The 27113-nt window shown below is 41.5% G+C and overlaps 1 protein-coding gene and 2 long non-coding RNA genes across 19 annotated transcripts in view; 2 read left to right on the forward strand and 1 right to left on the reverse strand.

Annotated features, from left to right (window-relative positions):
• Nucleotides 1-787: 787 nt before the first annotated feature.
• On the reverse strand, nt 788-4701 carry LOC119853104. Its single transcript, XR_005291945.2, has 2 exons — nt 4366-4701; nt 788-4127 (listed from the first exon to the last, which is right to left on the reverse strand). It is a non-coding gene; the product is annotated as an uncharacterized LOC119853104 (long non-coding RNA).
• A 90-nt stretch (nt 4702-4791) lies between these two features.
• TASP1 (taspase 1) overlaps nt 4792-27113 on the forward strand; it is a 223086-nt gene continuing 200764 nt past the window's right edge. For 8 of the 17 annotated variants that reach the window (XR_006280367.1, XR_006280368.1, XM_043512099.1 and 5 more), the window contains exons 1-5: nt 10097-11715; nt 12573-12689; nt 14493-14711; nt 18874-18941; nt 22755-22823. Coding sequence is in view for 15 of the 17 variants with exons in the window: in XM_043512099.1 (XP_043368034.1) it covers nt 14567-14711; nt 18874-18941; nt 22755-22823 (282 nt within the window). In the remaining 2 variants the exon portion in view is untranslated. Of the gene's footprint in view, nt 4928-10096; nt 11716-12572; nt 12690-14492; nt 14712-18873; nt 18942-19383; nt 19470-21375; nt 21528-22754; nt 22824-27113 lie in introns of those variants that run through there. The other 9 variants (XM_043512088.1, XM_043512089.1, XM_043512091.1 and 6 more) reach the window with 9 other exon arrangements.
• LOC122459578 overlaps nt 25615-27113 on the forward strand; it is a 5018-nt gene continuing 3519 nt past the window's right edge. The window contains exons 1-2 of the long non-coding RNA XR_006280369.1: nt 25615-25626; nt 26345-26369. This is a non-coding gene — a long non-coding RNA (uncharacterized LOC122459578). The remainder of the gene's footprint in view (nt 25627-26344; nt 26370-27113) is intronic.

Below are 27113 nucleotides of genomic sequence, written 5' to 3' on the forward strand. Positions count from 1 at the left end.
TGGAGTATTCTTCTCCTGTAAAAAGATTGATTATCTGGAGAAAGTATTTCCAGTTGGCTGAATGTCAGAGAAGAGGCCCATTCATGTGCAGAGGAAGCAGCAACCCTGCCTGGACAGGACTGCAGGTTTATTTATGCTACTTGAAAAGATCAGCCTGCCTTTCAGCAGGGATCATAATTCAGTATCTGAAATGATCAATTCTAGTTCCCACTCAGGTGCCATTCTCCTTTTTGATGTGATCATTCCAATGAGCAACTTATTGTCCCTATTATTAGCACATGCAGTTTATGTTTGCACTGACCTTAGAACCGAGTTATAAGGGACCTCAGCTAGAGTATAGTGATTCAGATGGGCCTAAAACCTGCTATCCTTACTCAGATTTTACTCAGTCCTTTCCTAAGCTCACTCCCATGAAAATCCCTATGGTTGTCCTAAATTGATTCCCTGTGTGTGGTGGTTGGCATCTGGTTGCCTCTATGAATCCCCTCTGTTCTTTTACCCTTGCTCATACCCTTTCCTCCATCTATGTTGTTGCCTCCTAGCTCCATCCCATTGGTCCAGAATCACTGGAGCACATTGCAGGTTGGTTCCAGCTCCTCTTGCCCCAATACATGCCCCCAGCTTTGGAAAGCCCCCTCTTGTAAAGTGCAGAGAAAAGTGGCTTTGTTTGGTGATGCTTCCCCTGCACTGGGGGATTCTGCCATCATCTGACTACAGGAAACATTGAAGTGACACAAATGGGACTTAACTAGGACTGACATTTATGTACTTCCAGAATAAATCTTCCTTGTTTATTGTATCCATAGGCTGTTTTAATAAGTAGAATTCCAGATTCATGACAGAACATGAAGGGAAACAGCATTATCACTTTATGCAGACACACAATGATATATACGGAACCATCGTGCTCGTATGTTAAAAAGTTACCACACAGATGAAAATATAAAAAACAGGCTTCATGTACCATAGCAATTCTAAATCAATCAAGAGTTTTATTTATTTAAGGAGTCTTCACTTACAAATCCCAAAAGCCCTATATTGGGCAGATTGTATGCATCTTTCAGTGCTATTGTGACAGGGCTGTGAAAAAGGCTAATGCAATCCTAGGATGCATCAGGTGAGGTATTTCCAGTAGAGATAGGGAAGCGTTACTGCCATTATACAAGGCACTGGTGAGAACTCATTTAGAATATGGTGAGCAATTCTGGTCTCCTGTGTTTAAGCAACTGCAATTGGTGCAGAGAAAAGCTACTAGGATGGAATGGAAAACCTAGCTTATGAGGGGAGACTCAAAGTGCTTGTTTTGTTTTGCCTAACCAAATGAAGGCTGGAAGGAAGATATGATTGCTTTCTATAAATATAGCGGAGGGATAAATACCAGGGAGGGAGAGGAGTTATTTAAATTAAGGACCAACATAGACACAAGATATGAACTGGCCATCAACAAGTTTAGGTTTGAAGTTAGATGTAGGTTTCTAACCATCAAAGGAGTGAAGTTCTGCAACAGCCTTCCAAGTGAGCAGCAGGGACAAAAAAAAACCCCTCACTGGCTTCCAGACTGCGCTTGTTAAGTTTCTGAAGGGGATAGTATGATGAGACTGCCTGCAATGGCATACAGGCAACCTGCGACTGCGAGTAGCAAACATCCCCAATGGCTGATAATGGGACATTAGAGGGAGAGGGTTCTGAGTTACTACAGAGAGAATTCTTTCCCAGAAGTCTGGCTGGGGGTGTCTTGCTGAAATGCTCAGGGTCCAATTGACTGCTATATTTGGGTTAGGGAGGAATTTTCCCCTGGGTCAGATTGGCATAGACCCTGGAACTTTTTTCCCTTCCTTTGCAGCATGGAGCACGGGTTACTTGCAGGTTTAAACTAGTGTAAATGATGGATTCTTTGTCACTTGAAATGTTTAAATCATGACTGGAGGACTTCAGTAACTCAGCCAGAAGTTATGGGTCTAATCATGAGTGACTAGGCAAGATTCTGTAGCCTGAAATGCTCAAGAGGTCAAACTAAATGATGTTAGTCCCTTCTGTCCTTGAAGTCTATGACTCTAAATACCTAGATCTATCATCAATTTCTCTTCCTAATGGAAACAACCCACAAGACCCTGAATAGTGGCTAAGCACCTGGGTCAAAAAGCAGTAACAATATCTTTACCCCTTTAAAAATGGTCCTTTAACCTGTCCCTTCCCCAGTATTACAGTCCAGGAAGTGGACAGTCTTTCTGTGCATTTGTCACTGCTCACATGAATGTCATAGTATTGCATTAAGACACACCAGAAATCCATTCATCTCATCTAGGAATGAGGCAGCAAAATGTATGCAGCATGAGCATATACTGCACTTTTCACTGAGAGTTTGTAACGTTCAATGCTTCTTCACTGAAGTGCCTTTCCCCTTCATTCCTAATGTCCTGTCAATATAGAACAATGTTTAGGAGGGCACATTCAACTGAAAACAAATCAAGTTAATTGAGGCCAAGCTTCGTGCTGTGATAGTGATCTTAAGAAGCTTAAAACCAAGCAAAAGTGCACAATGAACTTGCCAACAAGGTATGGGTTTGACCAGCTTTGCATGTACTCTGCAAGCAAAAACAAAAAACCCTCAAAAAACCTCTATAGCCACCAGTCCCATGAAAGAGAAGACAAGATAGCTCAGCTAGCTCCTCATAGTCAGCATGTGGATAAAAGTGTATTTGTACAGTTGTACGAGACCACAAGGAACCATAGGCTAAAACTGGCCACTAGCAAAGTGCTGGCAGGCATATACTCTGAACATGTGTTTCTCTTTAAGGAGGACGGGCTGCAGACATGCTGTCCCTAAGGCCTGAGAGGCCACTCTCCATGTGTCTGTACAACATCCTTGGTTTTAAGGTGCTGACAGCCAAATCACCCAGTAATATATCCTAAAAGGACCCATGGGACTGAGTTTAATCTGTTCTAATCCAGGATTGGTGGTAAAGCCCAAATTCTGTGAACAAGATGATTAAGCATGCAGAGATTTTTGGCTCCTGAATTTCACTTAGACTCAGATGAATAACGCAGAACACTTTTGCTGAACAATAAGAGCCCTTCACAAAGGAGGGGGCCCTTAATTTCTGAAAAAAGGCTGACCACCACATTCAGTGCCTTTGTAGTACTTAACCAGCTTGGTAAGCCTTTTGAAAGGCATTACCTGAACAGAGACTTGTATTGAAAACTGAGACTAATAAAAGCGCATGCATTGTGCACAAGGGAAAAAAAAACCAAAATCAAAAAAAAAAAAAAAAAACAGGCAGAGCTCCCACATAATGTGTGCACCATGCCTGAAGGGTCAGCTATAGGCACTACAAACCTAGGGGAATTCAGCCAGGAAGAGCAATTTTCAACATTTTGCTGACAGGTGGTCATCTACTTACAGTAGAACTTCTGCGTTAGGACCACCTTGGGAATGGAAATTGTTCATAACTGACAAAAGATTATAGTTATTCTTTCAAAAGTTTACAACTGAACATTGATTTAATACAGCTTTGAAACTTTACTATGCAGAAAAAAATGCTGCTTTCCCTTTAAAAAAAATAGTTTACATTTAACAGTACTGGACTGTATTTGCTTTTTTGGGAGGAGTCTCTGCTGCTGTCTGATTCCCTATTTTTGGTTCCAAATGAGGTGTGGGGTTGACTGGTCACTAACTCTGAGGTTCTACCGGACAAAGCAGGAGATGGAGAGGACCCAAAGTGGAATGAGCTTCTGTCCAAACCAAGCAGGGAAGACTTCCCACCTCCAGACAGGAGCAGAAGAATGGCCATACTGGGTCAGACCAAAGGTCCATCTAGCCCACTATTCTGTCTGACAGTGGCCAGTTCCAGGTGCCCCAGAGGGAATGAACAGAACAGGTAATCATCAAGTGATCCATCCCCTGTTGCTCATTCCCAGCTTCTGGCAAACAGAGGCTAGGGACACCATCTCCACCCATCCTGGCCAATAGCCACTGATGGACCTATCCTCCATGAAATTATCTAGTTCTTTTTTGAGTGCTGTTATGGTCTTGGCCTTCACCACATCCTCAGGCAAGGAGTTCCACAGGTTGACTCTGCGTTGTGTGAAGAAATACTTCCTTTTATTTGTTTTTAAAGGAGACGCCCCTGCAGACAAAGAAAAGCCAGAAATCTCAACACTGGGAAAAATAACGTGGAAAGCAGAGAGCGCCTGCATGTGACGCCGGACACCGAATGAACGTGCAGGGCTTCCAGGGCAGGGAGCGCGGGATCTCTGCGAGAGGAGCCCTGAGGGGTGGGCTTGCAGGGCCTGCTCCTGTCCCTGAAGCAGGATGCGAGCCCTTGGCTCCGGCGGAGCCTGTATTGAACAGGGGGAGCCCCTCACCTTTTCCCGCCTGGTCCCTCCGCGCGGGCTGCAGCTGTACCTCTGCCAACAAGGCCACGTCTCCGGAGCCCGTCCCAGGCCGGCTGCCGCGTCGGGCGGGATGACCCAGCGGGGAGAGCACGGCCCGGCCCGGCCCCGCTCACGGGCGAGGGCCGGGGAGCCCCTCAGGCGGGGCCCGCGAACGGCTCACGCCTCTAGCCCCTAAAGGATGAGCGAGCGAGCGAGCGGCCGCCCGAGGGGCGCGTTGGCGCGGGAGAGGAGGCGGCCTTAAGACCCTTCCTCCCGCCTCCGCTCAGCCGCGCCGCCCAGCCCCTGCGTAGCCCTTTAACACCGCCCCCTCCCCTCCGCCCGCTATTGGCAGAACTGCCCCGGAGGGGGCGGGCGCGGGCCGTATTCGGACCCAGCCCGCCAATGGGCACTCGGGCTGCGTCCGGCCTCTTCATGTCACGTGATCGGAGTGGCCCACTGACAGCCTGAGGGGGGCGGGGCGGCTCCCCTTCCCCGGGGCTGCCGGCGGTTGAGCGGTTCCGGGTGCGCGCGCGAGGGCTGGTGACCGCGGCGGGTGAGTGCCTCCCGCCCCGATCCTTCTAGCCGCGGGCCCCACCCGCCCCCTCCTCCTTCCGGGCGGGGCTCGCTTGCCTCCAAGCGCTGCGGCGGCACCGGGCCGCTCTGGGTGGGGAGCCGAGCGCGGGCTCGTGTCGTCCGCCGGGGTGTGGCCCGATGACATCACCATGAGACCGTGGGACGTCATCTCGCTGGTCCCCTCGTGCTCGTTTTGTGGTCACCACGTGGTGGTGTTCCCCTGTTGTCGTGGGGTGCGTTGCTATGGTGTCACCTGCTGACGTCACATGGGGTGGTGATGTCACGTGGGATGAGTTATCCTCGCTAAAGAGTAGGGTGGGACTGCATGATGTCAGCACTGTGATGTCACTGGGGCCTGACCTCCCTCTGTGCCCTGATTGGTGCCGCTTTAACAATGCTGTGAGGTATAGGTAGTTCTGAACTAAGGCCATGTCAAGGGAGCTGTAGCTCACCAAAGCTTATGCTCTAATAAATTTGTTAGTCTCTAAGGTGCCACCAGTCCTCCTTTTCTTTTTGCGGATACAGACTAACACGGCTGCTACTCTGAAAAGGCCACATCAGGTACTCCTAACCTGCTTGAAGAGAGTTTGTACAGAAGCTTGTAACTAAATTTGCTTAGGAAACAACCTTTGTGTGAGCATTGGCGTAAGTTCTTGTGTATGGCCATGAAGTCCGAAGGGACCCATAGCTCTAGTCTGACCTCCCTGTATATCATGGTTTCTAACATTGCACCCATCACCTCTGTAGTGTGCCCACTAATGTTGTGTTTGGCAAAAGTCTTCACTTGAAGACCTCAAGTGATGAGCAATCCAGCACTTCACTTTTTCTAATGCTTAATAATGCTCCTTGTTAAAAATGTGTGCCTTTATTTCTAATTGTGAACCAAAAAAAATTGTTTCCTGTTGCTTTTGTTCGCCTCCATTTTGGGAACAGGTTTTTCAAAAAGTGCATAATTGACTTTAGTAATATTAAATAATCTCTCACCACATCTAAATCATGATCTAATTTTGCTGTTAATTACTGTTAATATAAGAGTTATTTCTTGACTATCTTTGTGGTTATTGCTTGTTTATGCCTAGTCAAATTCTGCCTCAGTTACTGCTACCTTCTTCTCAGTCTTCCTGATGCCACTATTATCTTCATAGAGCCTGTTCAAAATACTGTTACTGAAAACTCTCCTTCTTGTCATTCAGTCCATATTACCTCTGTCTTTTACATTCATTCACTAGTTTCTTTTTTCCCAGCATACCAAATTCGGAGTTCATGTATTGAGTTCTAGGCCCTTCATAATTGCACTGTCTGAACTTGAGACCTTCTCTCATATTGCATTTCCTCTGATCTATCAATATCTGCCTGGAAGCTTCTGTTTCACTATGTCCAAAATTCTCTCATCTTCTTTCTTTGCCTCCTTACCTGTTGCTTGCTATGCATGAACAGCCTCTTGTTCCTTTTTGCCAAATGACCGTTGTCTTAGTTAAAATGCCTCCAAAAACTAACTCATCAATGTTGCACATGGGAACTGAGTTATATCTTAATAAAGAAAGGTTTCAGAGTAGCAGCCGTGTTGGTCTGTATTCGCAAAAAGAAAAGGAGTACTTGTGGCACCTTAGAGACTAACAAATTTATTAAAGCATAAGCTTTCGTGAGCTACAGCTCACTTCATCGGATGCATCCGATGAAGTGAGCTGTAGCTCACGAAAGTTTATGCTCTAATAAATTTGTTAGTCTCTAAGGTGCCACAAGTACTCCTTTTCTTTTTTCTTAATAAAGAAGACATTCTTTAATTGCGTCATCAAGATATGGACATAACTTAATGTTTATTCTTCCTTACCCCATCCTTCCATGTTTGTTGCTCATTTGTCAAATGTACTTGGGTATCTATATACTCTCATCACTAGAGTGTTTATCACTGCTAGATTCTTACAGGCAAGTGTTATGAACAAGTCAGTAGTAGGACATAAAAGGTGGCTAGTGCAATGTGACAGCTTAAAACAGACCTCTTAAGTCTCCCATACAACCTGGGAGACTCCTGTTTTTGAGTGCACCCTGGTGGGGTCCCAAGCAACTGCTAGTTTCTTACAAGTGGGGGAGGCACTCTTGGCTGTGTCTCCATGGTTAATCTCCTTTATGAGGCTCTCTGTGGCTAGAGTGCTTCAGGACATGTAAGGTTATGAATTTAGGGATTAATAACAAGAATTTTAGTTATAAATTGGGGACGCATCAATTAGAAGTAACGGAAGAGGAGAAGGACCTTGGAGTATTGGTTGATCATAGGATGACTATGAGCTGCCAATGTGATAAGGCTGTGGAAAAAGCTAATGCGGTTTTGGGATGCATCAGGAGAGGCATTTCCAGTAGGGATAAGGAGGTTTTAGTACCGTTATACAAGGCACTGGTGAGACCTCACCTAGAATACTCTGTGCAGTTCTGGTCTCCCATGTTTAAAAAGGATGAATTCAAACTGGAGCAGGTGCAGAGAAGGGCTACTAGGATGATGCGAGGAATGGAAAACTTGTCTTATGAAAGGAGACTTAAGGAGCTTGGCTTGTTTAGCCTAACTAAAAGAAGGTTGAGGGGAGATATGATTGCTCTCTATAAATATATCGGAGGGATAAATACAGGAGAGGGAGAGGAATTATTTCAGCTCAGCACCAATGTGGACACAAGAACAAATGGGTATAAACTGGCCACCAGGAAGTTTAGACTTGAAATCAGACGAAGGTTTTTAACCATCAGAGGAGTGAAGTTTTGGAATAGCCTTCCAAGGGAAGCAGTGGGGGCAAAAGATCTATCTGGTTTTAAGATTCTACTTGATAAGTTTATGGAGGAGATGGTATGATGGGATAATGGGATTTTGGTAAGTAATTGATCTTTAAACATTCAGGGTAAATAGGTCAAATCCCCTGAGATGGGATATTAGATGGATGGGATCTGAGTTACCCAGGAAAGAATTTTCTGCAGTATGTGGCTGGTGAATCTTGCCCATATGCTCAGGGTTTAGCTGATCGCCATATTTGGGGTCGGGGAGGAATTTTCCTCCAGGGCAGATTGGAGAGGCCCTGGAGGTTTTTCGCCTTCCTCTGTAGCATGGGGCATGGTTGACTTGAGGGAGGCTTCTCTGCTCCTTGAAGTCTTTAAACCATGATTTAAGGACTTCAATAGCTCAGACATGGGTGAGGTTTTTCATAGGAGTGGGTGGGTGAGATTCTGTGGCCTGCACTGTGCAGGAGGTCGGACTAGATGATCAGAATGGTCCCTTCTGACCTTAGTATCTATGACATTAATTGGAGTTCAGCCCCCAATGTGCTTGCAGCTTTAGAGATGGCTAGAGCGGTGCACTGTTGTCATGGGGAAATAGAAGTTCATGCTTAGAGGAGAGCTGGAAAAGAGAATGAAGAATTTAGAAGGGTGAGGGGGATGGGGATAGGAACAAATGGGGAGGGCAACTAGAACAGCTAGAATGGGAAAACTTTAAGGAGGTACATGTGGAGCTGGAGGTGGTGTTCGGGGGAAATAGCAGGGATATGACTGGTATGACAATTTGTAGATTTGATGTGGAAGTGAAGTTAAAAAGGGAAAGATTTTTATGGAGATTGCATTGCCTTGTTTACAGCATAGGACGTGCAAAGTGGGGCATTGTAATGCTGGTATAACATCTACAGCCTTTCAAACCTACAGGTGTGTAAATTTACAGTGTTTAAATGCATGTTGTCACATAACTTAGGCCCAACATCTATCTCTATATTATTTACAATCTGGAGAAGAATGTCCTTCAGGTTTTAATTACTGTAGCCTTGTTCTTAAAATACTGCTTTGTTCAAGTATTTTTAAAAAATATCCCTATTTCTGAAGGATTCCAACAAAAATATATGTTCTTCCTTTGATGCTTTGGTGGGTCACCAGTACTCTTGCCAGTGCTCAGTTGCGTCCATGCTTAAATTATGGTAGGATGGATGTAAAGGAATAGCTCACAATTAGAAAGGTATTTATGGGGTGACTCATCTGCAGCCCTTCTGCTCAGTCATTTCCCTGCAGAAGAAATATGTCATCTTATGCCATGTAACAGGGGTCTCCAAACTTTATGAGATGAGGGCCATATTAGATTTTTTAAGGGGCTTCGTGGGCCGAAGCAACAACGAAAGAAATTAAATATATGCAGATATATGCAAAATATATGCAAAATCATTTAAAAAACAACACTAATCTACTCAGTTGGTTGGGACTGTTTGGTTCTATAGTGCTGTAGTTAAAGTGTAACCATTATGAAATTGTTAATTTCCATCTTCTTTACTCCATTTATTGGAGATGTAATGAAGCATCTGGCTTGTATTTTTACTCTAAGGCAAGAGTCCGGGCCTGCTCGGCTGCAGCAGCAACTCTCCCCTAAGTTGGCTCCCCTTTTGGGGGGACACTGGCTCCCAGAGGCACCCACCCCTCTGCACAGCTCAGCTGTGCTGCCGCCTCACGTGAGCTGCTGCCGGTGGCCCCTCCCCCTCTGCCTGCTCAGCTGTTCGCTTCTCCCCTGTTGGTTGGAGGGCCGGACAAATGGAAGCCCCGGGCCAGATCCGGCCTACGGGCCATAGTTTGGAGACACCTGCCATAAAACAAAGGGAGTGTTTCTTACAAATGCTGTCCCCAGCAAGCAAACTGCAAGCCTGGGTATAAATGGGGCTATTCCTACTTCCAGTCCTCTGGAATGGTGGCTGAAGCATGACAGGGCATATGACTGTTTAACATATCTGGCACGTAAATACCTTGCAATACCGGCTACAAAAGTGCCATGCAAATGCCTGTTCTCACTTTCAGGTGACATTGTAAATAAGAAGTGGGCAGCATTATCTCCCGTAAACAAACTTGTTTGTCTTAGTGCTTGGCTGAATAAGAAGTAGGACTGAGTGGACTTGTAGGCTCTAAAGTTTTACATTTTTTGGTTTTGAGTGCAGTTATGTAACAAAAAAAAATTTACATTTATAAGTTGCATTTTCACGATAAAGAGATTGCATCAGGGTACTTGTATGAGGTGAATATACTATTTCTTTTGTTTATCATTTTACAGTGCAAATATTTGTAATAAAAATAATATAAAGTGATCACTGTACACTTTGTATTCAGTTATAATTTAAATCAATATATTTGAAAATGTAGAAAAACATCCAAAAATATTTAATACGTTTCAGTTGGTATTCTATAGTTTAGCAGTGCGATTAAAATTGCAATTCATCACAATTAATTTTTTAAATTGTGACTAATTTTTTGAGTTAATCGCATGAGTTAGCTGCGATTAATAGACAGCCCTAAATAACTATATCATGGCATCTTTTCTATGCATTCAGTACCTTATTAAAACATAACTGCTAATAAACATTTGTATAAGAGAGGTTAAGTATCAGTCTTGTTAGCAATGAGAACTATGCCCGTGAGGTCAGTAGGGTTAAACATGTTATTTGCTGATGGTGAACCTAGCCCAGAGTTTCACTCTTCTTAATCCCACAATTTGGCAATTTTAAATGCATTAGTGCTGGAGTTGGGACCACAGCATTACTGAATTGCTGTGTACTTGGCTAACTGCTTAACCTCGCTGAACCTCTGCCCGTTTGTAAAAGGGAAATATCTACCTCTGAGGATGGTGTGAGCGGTATATCTTTAATACTTAATATCTGGATGAATATATTATTATATAACAGTATTCTGATGCAGTAAAAATACTTTAAATTATTTAAACCATTTTTAATTAGCAGTGCCATAAGGTTTTTTTTTTTTTCCTAAATATTTAACAAAGCTTAGGAAGCAATATGAAAATTTACACGGAAGTTCCACTGAAATGACTGGGATACTCCAACTATTGGTTAAATAAATTATTATTTAAACAAAAAAATTAAAATAGGTTATCAATTTTAAATACATTTATGTTAAGGCCTGAATGTATTATAATGTATTAATCAATTGAATAAAATATGAATCAGTAAATGTTTGCTGCTGAAGTTTTAAAGAAAATCAAACTTCTGTATTGGTGGAAGTCTTTCGATAAGCACCTGGAATGAGAGTATGTTGAAGTGCTAATCCAGTTTTTGACAGCAGTAGCCTTTTCTACAGGTGAATGAGAGAATATTTTCTTTTCAGTTTATTCAACCAGGTCAGTTCAATGGTTAGTTTATTCAAAGTTAAGAAACCAGTGGCAGTTGAAAAAGCAGGAAAGCTTGTTTTCCTCTTCTACTATATGAATACAAATTAGGTGTCAGACAATGAGATCAAAAATCTTGAAGGTCATTGTGACCAGAAACAATCAATTAAATCCACTAGTTACAGGTAATATTTCCTTTGTTTAATAAATCAATTAGTTTTAAATGTAGAACATGTTTTGATAAACTTACTTTTTTCTTATATATCCAGCATAACCAAGGTAGTTTTATATAACTAATAAAGGAATTAATTGTGGTTTTTGTGCGTTTTCAGTTGAACTGTAGTTTTATCCTAATAAAGCTTGACACAAATCATGAGGAAAAATTAATCTAGTAAATAAGAACTGCATAAATCATCATTTTCTAGTGTAAAAATTAAGAATATGAAATGTGTTAAGCTATAGAATTGCTTAAATAAATATTATTACTTCTGGGAGAATTCTGCACCACACAGAATTCATATCCCCCGCAGATTTCTTTGCTTCCCTGCAGAAAATGATGGGGAAGCAAAGGAAAATTGAAGAGTTGTCACCTCTCCCTGGTAACACAGGCGCTTTGTTTCCATCACCCAGAGCAAGATGGCAGAGAGGTAAATAACTGTGTGGCTGGGGATGCCCATGGGTGTAGTTTGTGGGTGGGGGGGCACGGGGAAAGGAGGGAGTGTGGGATAGGGTGGGGAGAGGAATGTGGGAATGAGGAGCAGGGGAGAGGGAGGGGGATGGAATAGGGGAATGGGGGAGGGAAGCGGGAGCCTGGCATGCGGCATCCCCTCCGCAGCAGCAGCTGGGGCTCCCCCATACAGCAGACCCATCAAACCCCCACCCTGATGAGTCCCACCCACTGCACCCAGTCTGCCCCCAATGAGCCTCCCAGACTCCCATCCCACTGAGCCCCAACCTCCTGCACCTGGAGTCTCCATCCCACCAAGCCCTGCTGCCCCAGCATACGGATCCCTCTGCTGAGCCTCCCTCCCACCTGATTCTGCCATTTTTATTCACTTTAGTAGTATGTAGGCTGCAATTAGTCCCAATGTCAATATGAGCTGTATACATACATCATACTGAGCTGCTGTTATTCTTTCCACTCCTGTTCCAAAGCTACAAGTTCATCTGAATTATGTGTACAGAAATAGCTTTGTTGCATATACTAAATATACCCTCCACCTTTTGAACTACTCACTGTTTTAAATTAAATTGTTTGAGAGATGTTGCCTCTTGATTGATGTGTACAGTGCTTTGCAGATGTAAAGCCATAAGTGTTGATTAGCTTTGATGTTCTGTGCCTGACTTCTGAAAACTACTTCCTGCTGTCAGTGGAAGCTTGTACTTCATACATTAGGTACAAAACAACCAGTTTAAATTTTCCATAATCCTTCTGTAAGCATCAAAACTTTATTCATCTTCTGAAATTGCAAAAAGTTACCAACACTCGGTTCTTCCAAACTAGGTGAACCTAGAGATGTACCTGCTGTACACTGATGACCAAGGCTTGGTCTACATTTAAAATTGAAGTTAACCTAGCTACATTGCCCAGGGGTGTGAAAAATCCACATCCCTGACTGAGGTAGCTATGCTGACCTAACATCCAATGTAAGCACAACTAGGTCAATGGAAGAATGCTTTTGTCAATCTAGCTACCATTGCTTGGGGAGGTGGTGTTGCTGCACCCATGGGAAAAATCCCTTTGGTCATTGTAGACTGTGTCTACCCTATGGGATTATACCAGCATAGCTACAATGCCATCGCTGTGCCAGTGTCAGACAGGTGTACACTATGTGTACTAACTGTGGTGGCTTCTCTTGCTGTCGTGTTTTTTTAAATACCTTGTTTGTTTCTTCGCCTCTTGGGAATAGGAAGTTTTCATGGAATATAAATGAGGATAAAAAATGGAAAAATTTTATTATGGCATCTTTAAATTACTAGTTCTTGGGAGCACTCACTTAACTGAACAGTACATCCATCTTTTTTGATAACACCGTTACACTTTTTACCATAACATTCTGTTTACAAGTAAATTGCATTTTCTTACCTTTCTATATGGCTACTACTGCACTGTATGTAAGCACTTTCATTGTATAATACCTTAAGGAAAAACACAGGTATGTTTATCTGATACACAACTTGGTATCTGTGTTTCTGTTAAGACAGCTGTATCGATCACATACCTGATGCAACCTCAAAAAGTCAGAAAAGAGTACGCAGTCTGACAGTATATATCGTTTAGTCTTACCTCTAGAGATGCCACAGACAACGCATCTCAACCATATCTCTGACTTAGTCGGAATGCCAGTCTTCCAACATCCTCTTCCCTAAACTCCCACCACCAGAGATCAGACTCTTCTTCTGACTCTCCTTTGCTGTCCACTTTTGGGAAACCACACCCAGGTTTGTGAAAGGAGTTGCTGAAAGGGTGCCACAACACTATCAGGGCCGACTTAAGGCTGTGGTGTTTGGTGGATGTGATATTAGTGAAGTCTGGGTCTTTGGGTGGAAGAAAAGAGGGTATCTATTGTTCTTTTGAGGCTTTGTCAGGCATGTTATGTAGCAGCCTTCATTGATATGCAACACTTTATCAATTCTTCCAGTCCTTTGATTTTTGAAAGGATCTCAGCAGCAGCAGCTCTTCATTTCATGACATAGTTTCTTTATGAAAATGCCTCACCAGCTTAGCAGCTGGGAACTTTGACAAAGTCCTGTTTTTTTATTAATTGAACTCCTGATAACTATAAAGAGCATTTTTAGCATAAAGAGTTTTATTTTCTGTCTAATATTTTCTTCACAACTGTAAGTGCTGGAAACGCTTCCTTAAAAAGCAAAGGTTGAGATTCTGGAGCATCAGTGCCACACAGATTTGATGATCGTAATCAGAGCAGATATGTTATGGATGTAATGTCAAATAAAAAGATCATAAACTTAAAGTGACTTTCCCTTTGCTAAAATTTACCATAGTTAAACTTCAAATCTCAAATCAGTAGCTTAGATAGACTAGAAAAATTGTAGACTCAAAGTAAACTTAGAGCCTCCTATGTAATTTATGTAAATACCTGGAAAAGTCCATTTTTACTCACGTTATGAGCTGTAAAATGGAAGATGCAAAACTCGATCCCTGCTTAAGTGGAAAAAACAACCTAACTTTAACATGTTTCAGAGTAACAGCCGTGTTAGTCTGTATTCGCAAAAAAGAAAAGGAGTACTTGTGGTACCTTAGAGACTAACAAATTTATTTGAGCATGAGCTTTCGTGAGCTACAGCTCACTTCATAACATGAATCTTCTGCTGTTTTTCATAAAATGCTTTTTGCATAAATTTGCCTGAACTGTGTTCAATGGAAAAAATTACATAACATTTACATATGGTTTTACCTTAGGGTGAATCCTCTCCAGAGTTTACTTTTGGATGAAAGCATGCTCTCTTTCCAGTAGAAGATGGTGACCCTGAAGTATGATCATGGAGAAGGGGATGAGTTCAGTAGAAGTGTTACCTTCCAAATCATCCCAGGTTACTGCTGTGAAGGTGATGGTGAAGGAGCATGAAACAAAATCAATCCAAAAAGGGAAACGAGTGGGATTTGTGCTTGTACATGCAGGTAAGATACCAGAAGTTGAGAACTGAGGTGTTTTTTTTAAATTTGTAATAAAATCGTAAGTGAGTTATGCAAACCTCTGTGGCTGTTTCTGTTGTGAGTGGGAGTTCTAATGCTAATGTGATGGCCTGGATTGTCCTCCAGGATTCATGTGCACAGAGACCCCTCAAAGTCATTTCTCCCTTTCAGTGAAAGGAAGAGTGCATGCCATCTGTATCAGATTTTAATGTATGCCTCAAGAAGGTTCTAAGCCTCTCGGAACGCTCTCTGAAATCAGTTGAGAGTCTCAACCAGTCCTCAGTAACCTACCTATTTTGGATACCCGAGTGGGGGTTTTTCAGGTGGTCGGGCTGTGTGAAGCTGAGCTATTTTCTCAGGAATAGGGTGTGGGACTAGAGCATCAGGCTAGTCTGTGAAGGGTAATGATGGACCGGAATTAAAACATGACCTACCTCCTACAATATGGAAAGCCCTGAGCACTGTAATTGAAGAAGAGAGCTTCAATTATAACCCTTTCTTTTTACTCGTTGCTTATAACTTGCATTCCTTTTTGGCTTGACTTCCCATGCTTGGTTTTGGTACAAGAGAGAACTCTTTAGTGCCTTTTTGCTAAGCTTGAACAAAAGCTGTTTAGCTACTCTTAAAAATGTGCAAATGTGTAGCATGCCAGTACTTCTGGCTCAGTGCAGTCTTCCTTCTTTCCTACATGTTTGCTGAACTTAAGTTAGGGTGGGTTTGGAGAACAGGGGCCTTTTTTGGGATAGTCAAAGGTGGAAGGAGCATTTCCCATTCTTCTGTCATCCAGCATGCAGAGGGTTTCAGGCCGGTTTATTGGCACTTATCCATGTGATGAGATAACCTGTGTTTGAGGAGGAGATAACTGCAATTTCACAATCCATACATGTAGGGCTGGCATTGGGCTGTGGGGAAAAGCTACATGACTTGTCTCGTGCACTTAGTTTCTACCATGTTTTGTCAGCTCTACTCAATTGATGGATTACAAGAGAGCATCAGCTGGGTCATATCATGTTGTCTGAGAGAGCAGCTAAATTATGCGACTGTTAGGACCCAAGGAGCAGTTTGCTCCTTGGTCCTCTCTCTTTACCTTGCTGCTGCTGTGACTCTGCTTTCAATCCTGTTATGCATCTTCCTGCCCATCACCCAGTCATAAATGATCTGGAGGATGGTGTGGATTGCACTCTCAGCAAATTTGCGGATGATACTAAACTGGGAGGAGTGGTAGATACGCTGGAGGGGAGGGATAGGATACAGAAGGACCTAGACAAATTGGAGGATTGGGCCAAAAGAAATCTAATGAGGTTCAATAAGGATAAATGCAGGGTCCTGCACTTAGGATGGAAGAATCCAATGCACCGCTACAGACTAGGGACCGAATGGCTCGGCAGCAGTTCTGCGGAAAAGGACCTAGGGGTGACAGTGGACGAGAAGCTGGATATGAGTCAGCAGTGTGCCCTTGTTGCCAAGAAGGCCAATGGCATTTTGGGTTGTATAAGTAGGGGCATAGCGAGCAGATCGAGGGACGTGATCGTTCCCCTCTATTCGACACTGGTGAGGCCTCATCTGGAGTACTGTGTCCAGTTTTGGGCCCCACACTACAGGAAGGATGTGGATAAATTGGAAAGAGTACAACGAAGGGCAACAAAAATGATTAGGGGTCTAGAGCACATGACTTATGAGGAGAGGCTGAGGGAGCTGGGATTGTTTAGTCTGCAGAAGAGAAGAATGAGGGGGGATTTGATAGCTGCTTTCAACTACCTGAAAGGGGGTTTCAAAGAGGATGGCTCTAGACTGTTCTCAATGGTAGCAGATGACAGAACGAGGAGTAATGGTCTCAAGTTGCAATGGGGGAGGTTTAGATTGGATATTAGGAAAAACTTTTTCACTAAGAGGGTGGTGAAACACTGGAATGCGTTACCTAGGGAGGTGGTAGAATCTCCTTCCTTAGAGGTTTTTAAGGTCAGGCTTGACAAAGCCCTGGCTGGGATGATTTAACTGGGACTTGGTCCTGCTTTGAGCAGGGGGTTGGACTAGATGACCTTCTGGGGTCCCTTCCAACCCTGATATTCTATGATTCTATGATTCTATGATTCTATACAAAGCAGCTCCCTTTTCCCATCACATGCTCTGTATTCTAATTCAGGCTGGAAAGGCAATACTTAAAGGGGCTCTGTATTCAGCTTCATAGACTCTTGCAGCTGTGCTGCCTTAGAGCTGAGCACTCTGCAGTTTACGCATCATGTCCTCCACACCAGCACCAGTCCTTTTGGCCAGCTGCCCTTACAGCACTCAGAAACTTCTTACTGTTTCTTCTGTGATCCTAATCCCACAATGCTTTGTGGCTACAAGGGATGGTAGAATATGTTGGATAATGGGATGACTCTTTGGGTCACAGCACAAATGCCTTAACTGTTTTGCTACCTGATCACATGGTGGTATGCTCTCTCAAGCACAAGTATTATGAAAAAATACACTAAATGGTGATCAAAGCATGCTGTCTAGTTGAAAACCTTTTCTTTAGCATGGTTTGACATCCTGACTGATTGCCTTGTTGATGCTTTATTCTTATGTTGTGGGGATAAGGAAAATTTTTTCCTGAATTTATGTGTCCAATTTAATAAAAGAAAGGAAGTGAGCTGGAGATGTGTGAAGGGAAAAGGAGCCCTTTAGGGTGTTTGGCCTGAGGAAACACTAGATTTATGTACACCAAGATTTTTCAGAATTGTAAATTAACTACGTTTGCAGTTATACGAATTGTCCCTTCCACCTTGATTGATGCTGCATCCATTGGGAAATTAAGGTTCCAAAAACTTCTAGTATAGTTAACATTCTAGAGAAATTAATACATTTAGTTCCTTGATACTACAAGGAATCTTGTTAAATATAGTGGCAGGTTCGTCTTTAGCATTTGTTTCTGGACTATAACGTGAAGTGAATTATTTGTATCACCATAGCTCCTAGTAGCCCCAGTTCGGGACCAGGACCCCATTATAATAGGCACCAAAGAAACATGGAACAAAGAATTATTCTGCCCTAAAGAGCCTACAGTCTTACAACTGCAGCTGATTAAAGCAGCCTGGTGATGCTTAAAACGCTCGAGGAGCTAAAAGTTGTGTTTTTTAAAAGAATAAGACCTTTAAGGTGAGCACATATGTACAGGACACCTTGCTCTGAGTCAGTGTTTAAAGACCCTGCTTGTATTGTGTTAAGAATAAATGGATGTGTTTAATATGCTGCTGCTTATGGTGTATTTCCTCCACTATTGGTGTTAGTTTAGTTTCTGATAAACTGAACTGATTGTTTAAAAGAAGCTTAAGCACAGACAACACTGAAGATGAGGAAGTGGGAGCTGGGATGAATATCACAAGTAACAAAAAGAAAGAAAAAGGCAGTTTGCTAGAAGTAAATGTTAAATTACTATAAGACTATGGCTTCTGTTGCTCAGAGTACTTGTAGTGGTTTTCTAGACCTGTGGAGGCAGGAAAGAGTGGCATGAGGTTAGGGTATGGGTGGAGAGATGCTTGCAGTTAGTTTGGGGAGGCAAGGAACAGGAACAAAATGGAGATTGAAAATGAGAGTAGTAGAGACATATTCCATGTAATCTTTCTCAAGAAACTGGGTCTGGCAGTCACAGAGCAGAAGCAGTATTTAAAAAAAAAAAAAAAGCTAGTGCAGGTATCAAAGTGGAAGGAGGGCTAACTCACCTGATCAAAGATACAAAAGAAAAAGTGGAGCATGACTCTTAAAACCATAGCAATATTTTTTTTTTGGTGGCTTAACATAGTGACAACTGTCAAGTCTGAAACTCTCCAGGAACAGGCAAAACTGGAATCTCCCAATGAATATTTAAAGGGTCAGAATATCTATGTAAAATACTGGAACTTCTACCTCTCCACTTATATCAATAGTGTAGATAACTGTCAGTGGCTATACTAGATTAATTTTGAAATGTTTGAAAGTGTTAATCTGTGATGGAAGTAGATCAGTAGTCTCTGTTTTACAAAATGACATGGAGTTATGTACATCTGAGTTAAGATTCGGTTGTCAGCCTGTATTGTAATTCCTGGTGAAAACACTATCCCAATATATTAGTTTGATTGCTTACCATAAGCTGTACTTAACTTTGTTTTTCTGTCTTTAATAATAGGTGCAGGTTATCATTCTGAATCCAAAGCTAAAGAATACAAACATGTTTGCAAAAGAGCCTGTCAAAAGGTATGACTTCCCCGGTTCCAAACTTTTTTCTTTAGAGGATCAACAGGCTTCTAACAAATTTGAGTTTATTAGAGTTCAATTTATAAAAAAGATTTTGGGTCTAGTCTCTAAAGTTTCGATCTGTTTTGTGAGAGAGTTGGATATTATTCAGAAGTGCATAAGTGTGTTTTCATGAAGTGTTTATTTTGGGATTCATTAACAGTATCCCCTGGATACAATTATGCTCTGAAGGGTTTACATTTCTGTAGACAAAAAAGAAATAGCAATAAAAAAACAGAAACAACTGTGCACTTCATAAGGGAAGAATGGTAAAAACTTTAAGAGAAGTGTGATTTGAATAACAGATCAATAAACGGTATTGCATAATCCCCCAAAGGATTATGGTTTGTTCTATACCTATTTCACTTGCACAGAAACTACATACACATTCTCTCTCCTTCAGAGGGCTGAAATACTTGAGGATTATTAAAAGAAAAGAGTGGTGGTTCTCTGCTCATGCAACAATTATGGTTCCAGGGCTTGCTCCAGGTACACATACAAATTGTGTTTTTCATTTCATATCATGATTCCAAATCATGTTTCTATAGTATCTCCTCTTGCTGCTTGAAGGCTGGCTGGCACTCACTGGTCTGGACAACATACACCTAATATGTGTGGCCTGAGTCAACAGCTTATTTATGGAAGATCCATTCCACCTGGACATCTCACTGACCTAGATATTTAAATGGTGATTTTTGTAGTGATTTTATTGCTTTTCTCCATAAGGACATCAGAAACTGTCATTTGACCAAGATATTACAGCATGTCTATGGCAGAATTGGAAATAAAACATGAGAAGAATTTATTAATTCTTCCCGTTAAGTTTGGGACAGAAGTGGAAGGATAAGTGAATGTAATTTGTTTCTTGGTTAGTCGAAGAGCTGCAAATTGAATATTGTTAAAGAATAGATGTATTGATTTAAATTTAGTAAGTGTGTGAATGAGAACAAGTTATAGGTGGTAGTGCATCTGCTCATGCTATCTGTAACTTTGTCTACTTTTGTGTTATAGACGAAGTATTGTCAAACTGGTACTGGTGTCCGATAGTAAAGGCAGCAAGCCTTGTGCTGCATATGAATTATACAGTTCGTGAAATAAAAATATGCATTGAGGACTCTTGCAATTAGACCTTTGCCAAAGCTACCACTGTTAGAGGACATAATCACTAAATCTACTAAAGTCAGTTGTTCACTTGTTGCTATTTCCAATACATCTAAAGTCCTAGCATACAGCCTTGTTTATAGAGCTGGTTGCAAAATTGAATTTTCTGTCTTGCAAAAAATTCCAAATTTTTGAAGATTTTCATCTGAAATTGAGATTATAAAACCTCAAAAACTAGATTTTTCACAGGAGACAAAACTGTAAAACTCCATTGCAGGCAAAATGAAATGGAATTCAGCTTCCTCCCTGAGGAGCCCCAACTGGCTGGTCTGCCTAGCTTTCGTCAATGTTTTTGATAGAACGAGCACATTGCTGTGGAATATCTTGGTTCTGTCAAGTCAGTATCTTCCATTGGAAATTTTTTGACCAATTCTGCTCATGCTTAAGTTTATTCTGTTTATTCTAGTTTCTAAAAATATATCATAAAATTTACAAATCTTTAATATTAGATGCGGCTAATTGGATTAATGTTTTTTCTCTAGTGTAACTTAATGCTTGTTTAAAGAAATGCTGTTTGTTTACAGTTTGACTTAGATTTGATTTTAACATAACCATTCAAATGGGAATCTTGAGGTCTAGGTAACTGGAATATAGAATATTGGAATATATAGGTATATAGAAAACTACATTTTCCTGTGGCCTATATATTAAATGTTTTATAGATTATTGCTGGTGTGGAGATTATCGGATTCTTGGAAAAAAGACAGTTGAAATTGGAAGTAACTTGCAACATATCTAAATACTTGCCGATATAAAATCACTTCTCCCTGATTGTATGGTAACATCTCCATTAAAAAGTAACCCTCAGTGCTTTGATGGAAGATTTATATGGCTGACTTTTTCAGGGGAGTCTGAAGGAGTTGAGTATCTAAGTCTTATAGGCTTGTTTGAAAATCCCACCTCTCATCTCCAAATACCAATCTCACTTGTAAGTAACAGTTTGAATAGTTTAACACTGAACTTCAGCCCTACCTGGTATCTCTGTTTTGTGATGCTATTTTTCCACTTACTTGCCTGAGTGGTAAATTTGCTTGCTGTTGAGGATAATGCTAATGGTAACTTGATATTCCATTTGGTTCCTTGAGCTAGGTAGCCAACATAATGTTTGAGTAAGAACAAACAGCATAAGATTTGTGCTGCAACTAAGGGCAGGTCTACACAATGGGGTTAAGTCGACCTAAGTTATGTAGCTTAGGTTGACTTATTGTGGTGTCTACACCACACTAGGTCAATGGGAGAAACTCTCCCGTTGACAAACCTTATGCTTCTTCATTCTGGTGGAGTACCAGAGTTGACAGGAGAGTGATCAGTGGTCGATTTAGCAAATCTTCAATAGACTTGCTAGATCGACCTCCGATGGATCGATCGCCGCAGCATCTATCTATGGTAAGTGTAGAAATGCCCTAAGAATGCAGTCCTCATTAGTTCTTGAGTGAATTTGCTGTGAGCAGAAGTTTGTTCTAGGGTTTTGTACAGCATGGATCTGGGAAATTACTACATGGCTCCAAAAGTTTTTATCTTTTTAGTGCCAAACTTGAACTAAGATCATCACTTGTTTATTTTGCATTTATGTTGCTAGGCTTGGCAGAGTGTGAGTTTTATTTTTTATAATTTCAAAAGTGATTATTTTTAAGCATTTTAATGTTTTTAATAGATTTAAATTTCCACAATTTCAGGAAGTCGGTGGCAGGTCAGATAATTATTTAATGACAGTAGATGGAGAGATTGAAAAAATAAAGCTTTGTAAATTGTCAACATCACATGTCAAAATATACAAAATAAATATCCTTAAATCAAACTCTAATAAGTTCTCAAGCAACATTTTTCTTACTGTGCTTTCTGTAAATTTTGATTATCATTGATGGAAATATTTTCATCAGTTGGTGTATATATGGTGAAATCAATGTTTACTGACGATTAATGATTAAAAATCTAATCCTTTCAAATGTGTGTGTTGCTGACATCTGGACCAATTTACTCAATGGTACAACTAATCATTTTAATGGCAGCAACTCAATATGACACAATATAGTTTAGGGTTGGGTTTTTTGGTGTCAGAGCCCTATCATTAGTTCAAGTAAGGGGGAGACGTATGTTACTATAAGATTCAGCCGTCAATTTTTTTTGCCAAATGCAGTGTGGTTTCATGATGCCAGAACAATAATATCAAATCTGTAAAGACTTTCTTCTCTCACAGTGCCTTTTGTCTTATTTGTCCTCTTAGGCTATGTCTACACTGGCAATTGAGCAACACAACTTTTGTCATTCAGAGGTGCTAACCTCCTTCTTCCCCCCTGAAAGACAAAAGTTTTGCTGTAGCAACCGTAAGTGTGAACAGTGCGTTGTCGGCAGGAGCACTCTCCCGTCAACAACATGAATGCCGCTTGTTCACGGTGGAAGCATTTTGTCGGCAAAAGTGCCAACAAACAGCGGCTACACTGCCCAACTTTTAGCGACATGGCTGTGTCGCTAAAAGCTGTATAGTGTAGACAAAGCCTTAGACTGAATATTCTTGTGGTTGGGATTCTGTCTCACTCAGTGCCAAGAAAATCATTAGAACTAGCCATATAATAATTAAATCCAAACTCATCAACTAAAAATTCTGTTTTACAGGCAATTGAAAAACTACAGGCTGGTGCTCTTGCAACTGATGCAGTGACTGCGGCACTAATTGAACTAGAGGTACTTCTTATTTTTAATTCAGGAATTAAACCAAGTGAACATGTTATTGCCATATATCCCAATGCTATACAGGGTGAATGATATTATGCATATTTTTCAGCGCTTTTGGATCATTTTAGGAAGGTGCTGTATAAATGTAAAGCTAATTTGTTTCTTCTGACAGTCATGAGATCATGTTAAGGTGAATAGTTGTATTGCATTGTGGAGAAGAGGTGGCATAGGTGATAGACATTACTTCATTGGCATTCTGTTTCAAAATGGCATATTAATAAACTTTGTAATAATTAATGATAACTCTAACATGGTTTGCTAAACTCAATAATTCTTTATTAGATTTTGGTTTAGGTGTGAGAATGACTGTTAGTGGATGCTTCCACAATTAGCCTTATACGTAACTGAATTTAGCTTATAAAATATTCTCAGAACACTCTTCTGTTACTTAAAATTCTTTGCTTGATTTAGGATAGCAGATCTTGGTTTAGTACTTTTAGCATCTTTCAAAAGAAGAACTAAAGATAAACATTTAAGGCAACTGAAAGAACCTGTCTCTAGGGTATGCAGTGGGTTTTGCATCACCAAAGATAGTGGCTTTTATTTTTATGATCACTTCAGCTAATTTTTAATTCTGTTAGGGAAGCTGTTTCATGGGTGGGTCCAGTACCGTGAGTGTGAAGAAAACTCATAGAAATGTTGTTGTGAGCACTGTGAAACAACTTAAATTTACTCTTTTGTGCATTAGAATTAGTGGCTGCTCAGCATTCCAGTTTAGACCTATATGTATTAGCAAGATAAACTAAATTTAAAATTTCCTAGTTTATCTGCTTAAGTGGCCTAGAAATTAAAGGTTTAACAAGAAAAGAATATAGGTAGCACATTGCAGGACACACAGTTGTGCTTAAATGAATGTAGCTTGTTAACAGAGTAACTTAAAAAGATTTAGGAGGCATTAACTCTTGATTCTGTTGATGATGGTTCTCAGCTAGACCGGTGTTCCAGTCCATATGTCTTTAACATGCTGAGATATGAGTAGGGCCCTACCAATTTCATGGCTGTGAAAAATGCATCACAGACCTTGAAATCTGATGTCCCCTTGTTCCTAGGAGCACCCCAGCAAAGGGGGCTCCTAGCTCTAGCTGGGCTGGGGAAGGACAGGACTTGTCCTTCCCCTGCACAGCTGCTCTGGGGGGCGGGGGGGGAGATCAGACCCACCTCCATCTCTGGGAACCTCCTGTGGCTGCAGGAAGCTCTGTGGTTGCTACCTTCAAACTCTAGCTCTGAAGGCAGCACAGAAGCGAGGATGGCAATCCCATGACCCCCCTACAACAGGTTCGCAACCTCCCCCCCACCCCATCCCCTTTTGGGTTCTGATATGAGCATAAAAGTGGGCTGTTTCGAGAAGCCTGGCTTGTTGTGTTAGGAATATGTTGTATCAAGTTATGAGCAGTTTTTGCTGACTTAAAGGGAATTGTAGAAACTAAAGGATCCCGACTCCTTGCAGTTGTGGCGATACTGGTAACTGTTTGTGTGGGGAAGTCTGGAAGGCCATATCAATCTTGCATTCACATTTTGACATTCTTACTTACACTGAGTAGCTTCTGACACATCAAGTAGTCATGACTACTACAAAGTAAGGTGAGTAAAGGTGGCAGAATCTGGCTCCAAATGGGGAGATGTAGCAAGATTGGCCCAGGTTCTCTTACTCCCTTATGGCAGCAGTTGCAACCAAGTGAGAAACAGGGATTCCTCCTCTCTCATACAAGTCACAACTTCTTGCTCCACAAGGAAAAATGTTAAATGTTGCACAACAAGGAGATTGATGTATTTGGGGAATTTAATAAAAGAGGATTAACAACTGAATTTGCTTATAGGCCTTGTCTAGACAAGGGCAAGAGTTGTGTGTTTGTAAGATTTAGCCAACATGTTCTAACTAATGTGTTTGACAAGGTAAAATGTATTTCAACATGTATTAAGCTGACTGAGTTAAAGCCCATAAGCTTTAATTTAACAAGCTTAGCACATGTTAAAGGCTGTGCTACTTGTCTACATGAGACTGTTAAAAAACGATGGTCAACAGAATAAATTCTACACAAGACAGAGGAGTGGCAGTATGGCATGCTTTCATTACATTCAAGAAATTCCTGCAAGCTAAAATATGACTAGTGAATCTAATTTCAGGTCTAATATCCTTGTCAGGTCCTCTTTATTGTTTCATTGTTCATAGAGCGTCCTACCCCTCCCCAGAAGAGTCTTATTTTTATCTAAAATCTCCATCAAGAGGTGGTTCTACCATTTTATATATTTTTATCATGACTGGTTTTGTTTTTGTTTTGTGTTTGTTTTGTGTTTGTGGTGTTTCAGAAGCTGTAACTTTTTAAGGTACCATGAGTTATTCCTATCAACTACCCTGTTTTCCCTTTTTGTCTTGCTAGACTTCCCATGATACATCAATGAATTTCATATTATGGTTTTGTATTGTTACCAGTCACCACAGTATTTTCATATTTATGAACTCTAGCTATTTAGTCTTTTTGTTTTCCTGTGTTCTGAGGTATAGTTCTGGTCTATAGTGGGCATCACACCACTCTCATCAGCACAGTATCTTGAGTGTCTTCCAGTAGTGCAATAAGTAATGTGACTAACATCTTTCATGTATGTTTCATTCTCTCTCATCCAAAACAGCGTAGTATTTTGCTTTGGTAGGGTTTTGTATTGGGTTTCTTGTTTTAATGTACAGGCTGCTGTGTGAATATGTTGGAGAAGTCAAGGTCAGAAAGTCACCTTGGACTTGGAGGATGTGACTGGAGTCCCAGGGGGACCATGCTGAGATTTCTCAATTAGGGCAAACTGCAAAGAATGAGGCAGACAATCTCCCAAAACTGGTGATTATTCTAATACTTAGATTCACCAAGCCAGCAACAAAACAGCTTCTGCAATACCTTATTGGTTACCCAGAAGCCAAAAACAGTTCCCTTAAAGCAACTGAGACTTCGGGCTCACACCCAGACAGCCAAGTCAAATATTTTGAGGATTATTGAAAATCTTGTTCATCATATAAAAAGTTCTACAAATCCCAAAGGATCGGACACATTATCCACCAGTTTTCAGAGTAGCAGCCGTGTTAGTCTGTATTCGCAAAAAGAAAAGGAGTACTTGTGGCACCTTAGAGACTAACAAATTTATTAGAGCATAAGCTTTCGTGAGCTACAGCTCACTTATGCATCCGATGAAGTGAGCTGTAGCTCACGAAAGCTTATGCTCTAATAAATTTGTTAGTCTCTAAGGTGCCACAAGTACTCCTTTTCATTATCCACCAGGTTAATGAATATTTCAGATCTTACCCAAATACACACTTATAGTCAATTCTTATTAACAAAACTAAAATTTATTGAAAAAGAAGAGTGAGTGAGTATGGGTTAAAAGATCATTCTACATACAGACATGAATTGAGTTCTTAGGTCAGTTTCATAGTAGAGATAGTGAGCTTTAGAGTTGCAAAGAGTTCTTTCAAAATTATTCCATAGGTTCAGTCTAATGTTCCGATATCAGGTGTGACAAAGTTCCTCCTCTACCTTGGTGGGTCTTGCGCTTATTGGTGGATTTGCTCACCTTGGAGCTTCACAGCAGCCCTCAGTTTGGCTGTTTTCGTGAACCCAGAGTCCAGGTCAACTCCTCCTATGTCTGACCAGGAGTTGGGAGGTTTTGGGGGGAACCCGAGCCCGCCCTCCACTCCGGGTTCCAGCCCAGGGTCCTGTGGTCCTGTGCCGCTGTCTAGAGTGCCTCCTGGAACAGCTGTGCAACAGCTACAACTCCCTGGGCTACTTCCCCGTGGCCTCCTCTCAACCCCTTCTTTATTTTCACCATAGGACTTTCCTCCTGGTGTCTGATAATGCTTGTACTCCTCAGTCTTTCAACAGTACACGTTCTCGCTCTCAGCTCCTAATACCTCTTGCTCCCAGCTCCTCACACGCGCTCCACAAACTGAAGTGAGCTCCTTTTTAAACCCAGGTGCCCTGATTAGCCTGCCTTAATTGATTCTAGCAGCTTCTTGATTGGCTGCAGGTGTTCTAATCAGCCTGTCTTAATTGTCTCCAGAAGGATCCTGATTGTTCTGGAACCTTCCCTGTTACCTTACCCAGGGAAAAGGGACCTACTTAACCTGGGGCTAATATATCTGCCTTCTGTTACTCTCTGGTAGTCATCTGGCCCGACCCTGTCACACAAGACAAACCAGAATGGAACTGGAGACCTCAATCTTGTGGCTCAAGCTTGCCTTGGTGAAGCATAAACTGA

The sequence above is a fragment of the Dermochelys coriacea genome, chromosome 3 (genome assembly GCF_009764565.3).
Source record: "Dermochelys coriacea isolate rDerCor1 chromosome 3, rDerCor1.pri.v4, whole genome shotgun sequence".
NCBI lineage: Eukaryota > Metazoa > Chordata > Testudines > Dermochelyidae > Dermochelys > Dermochelys coriacea.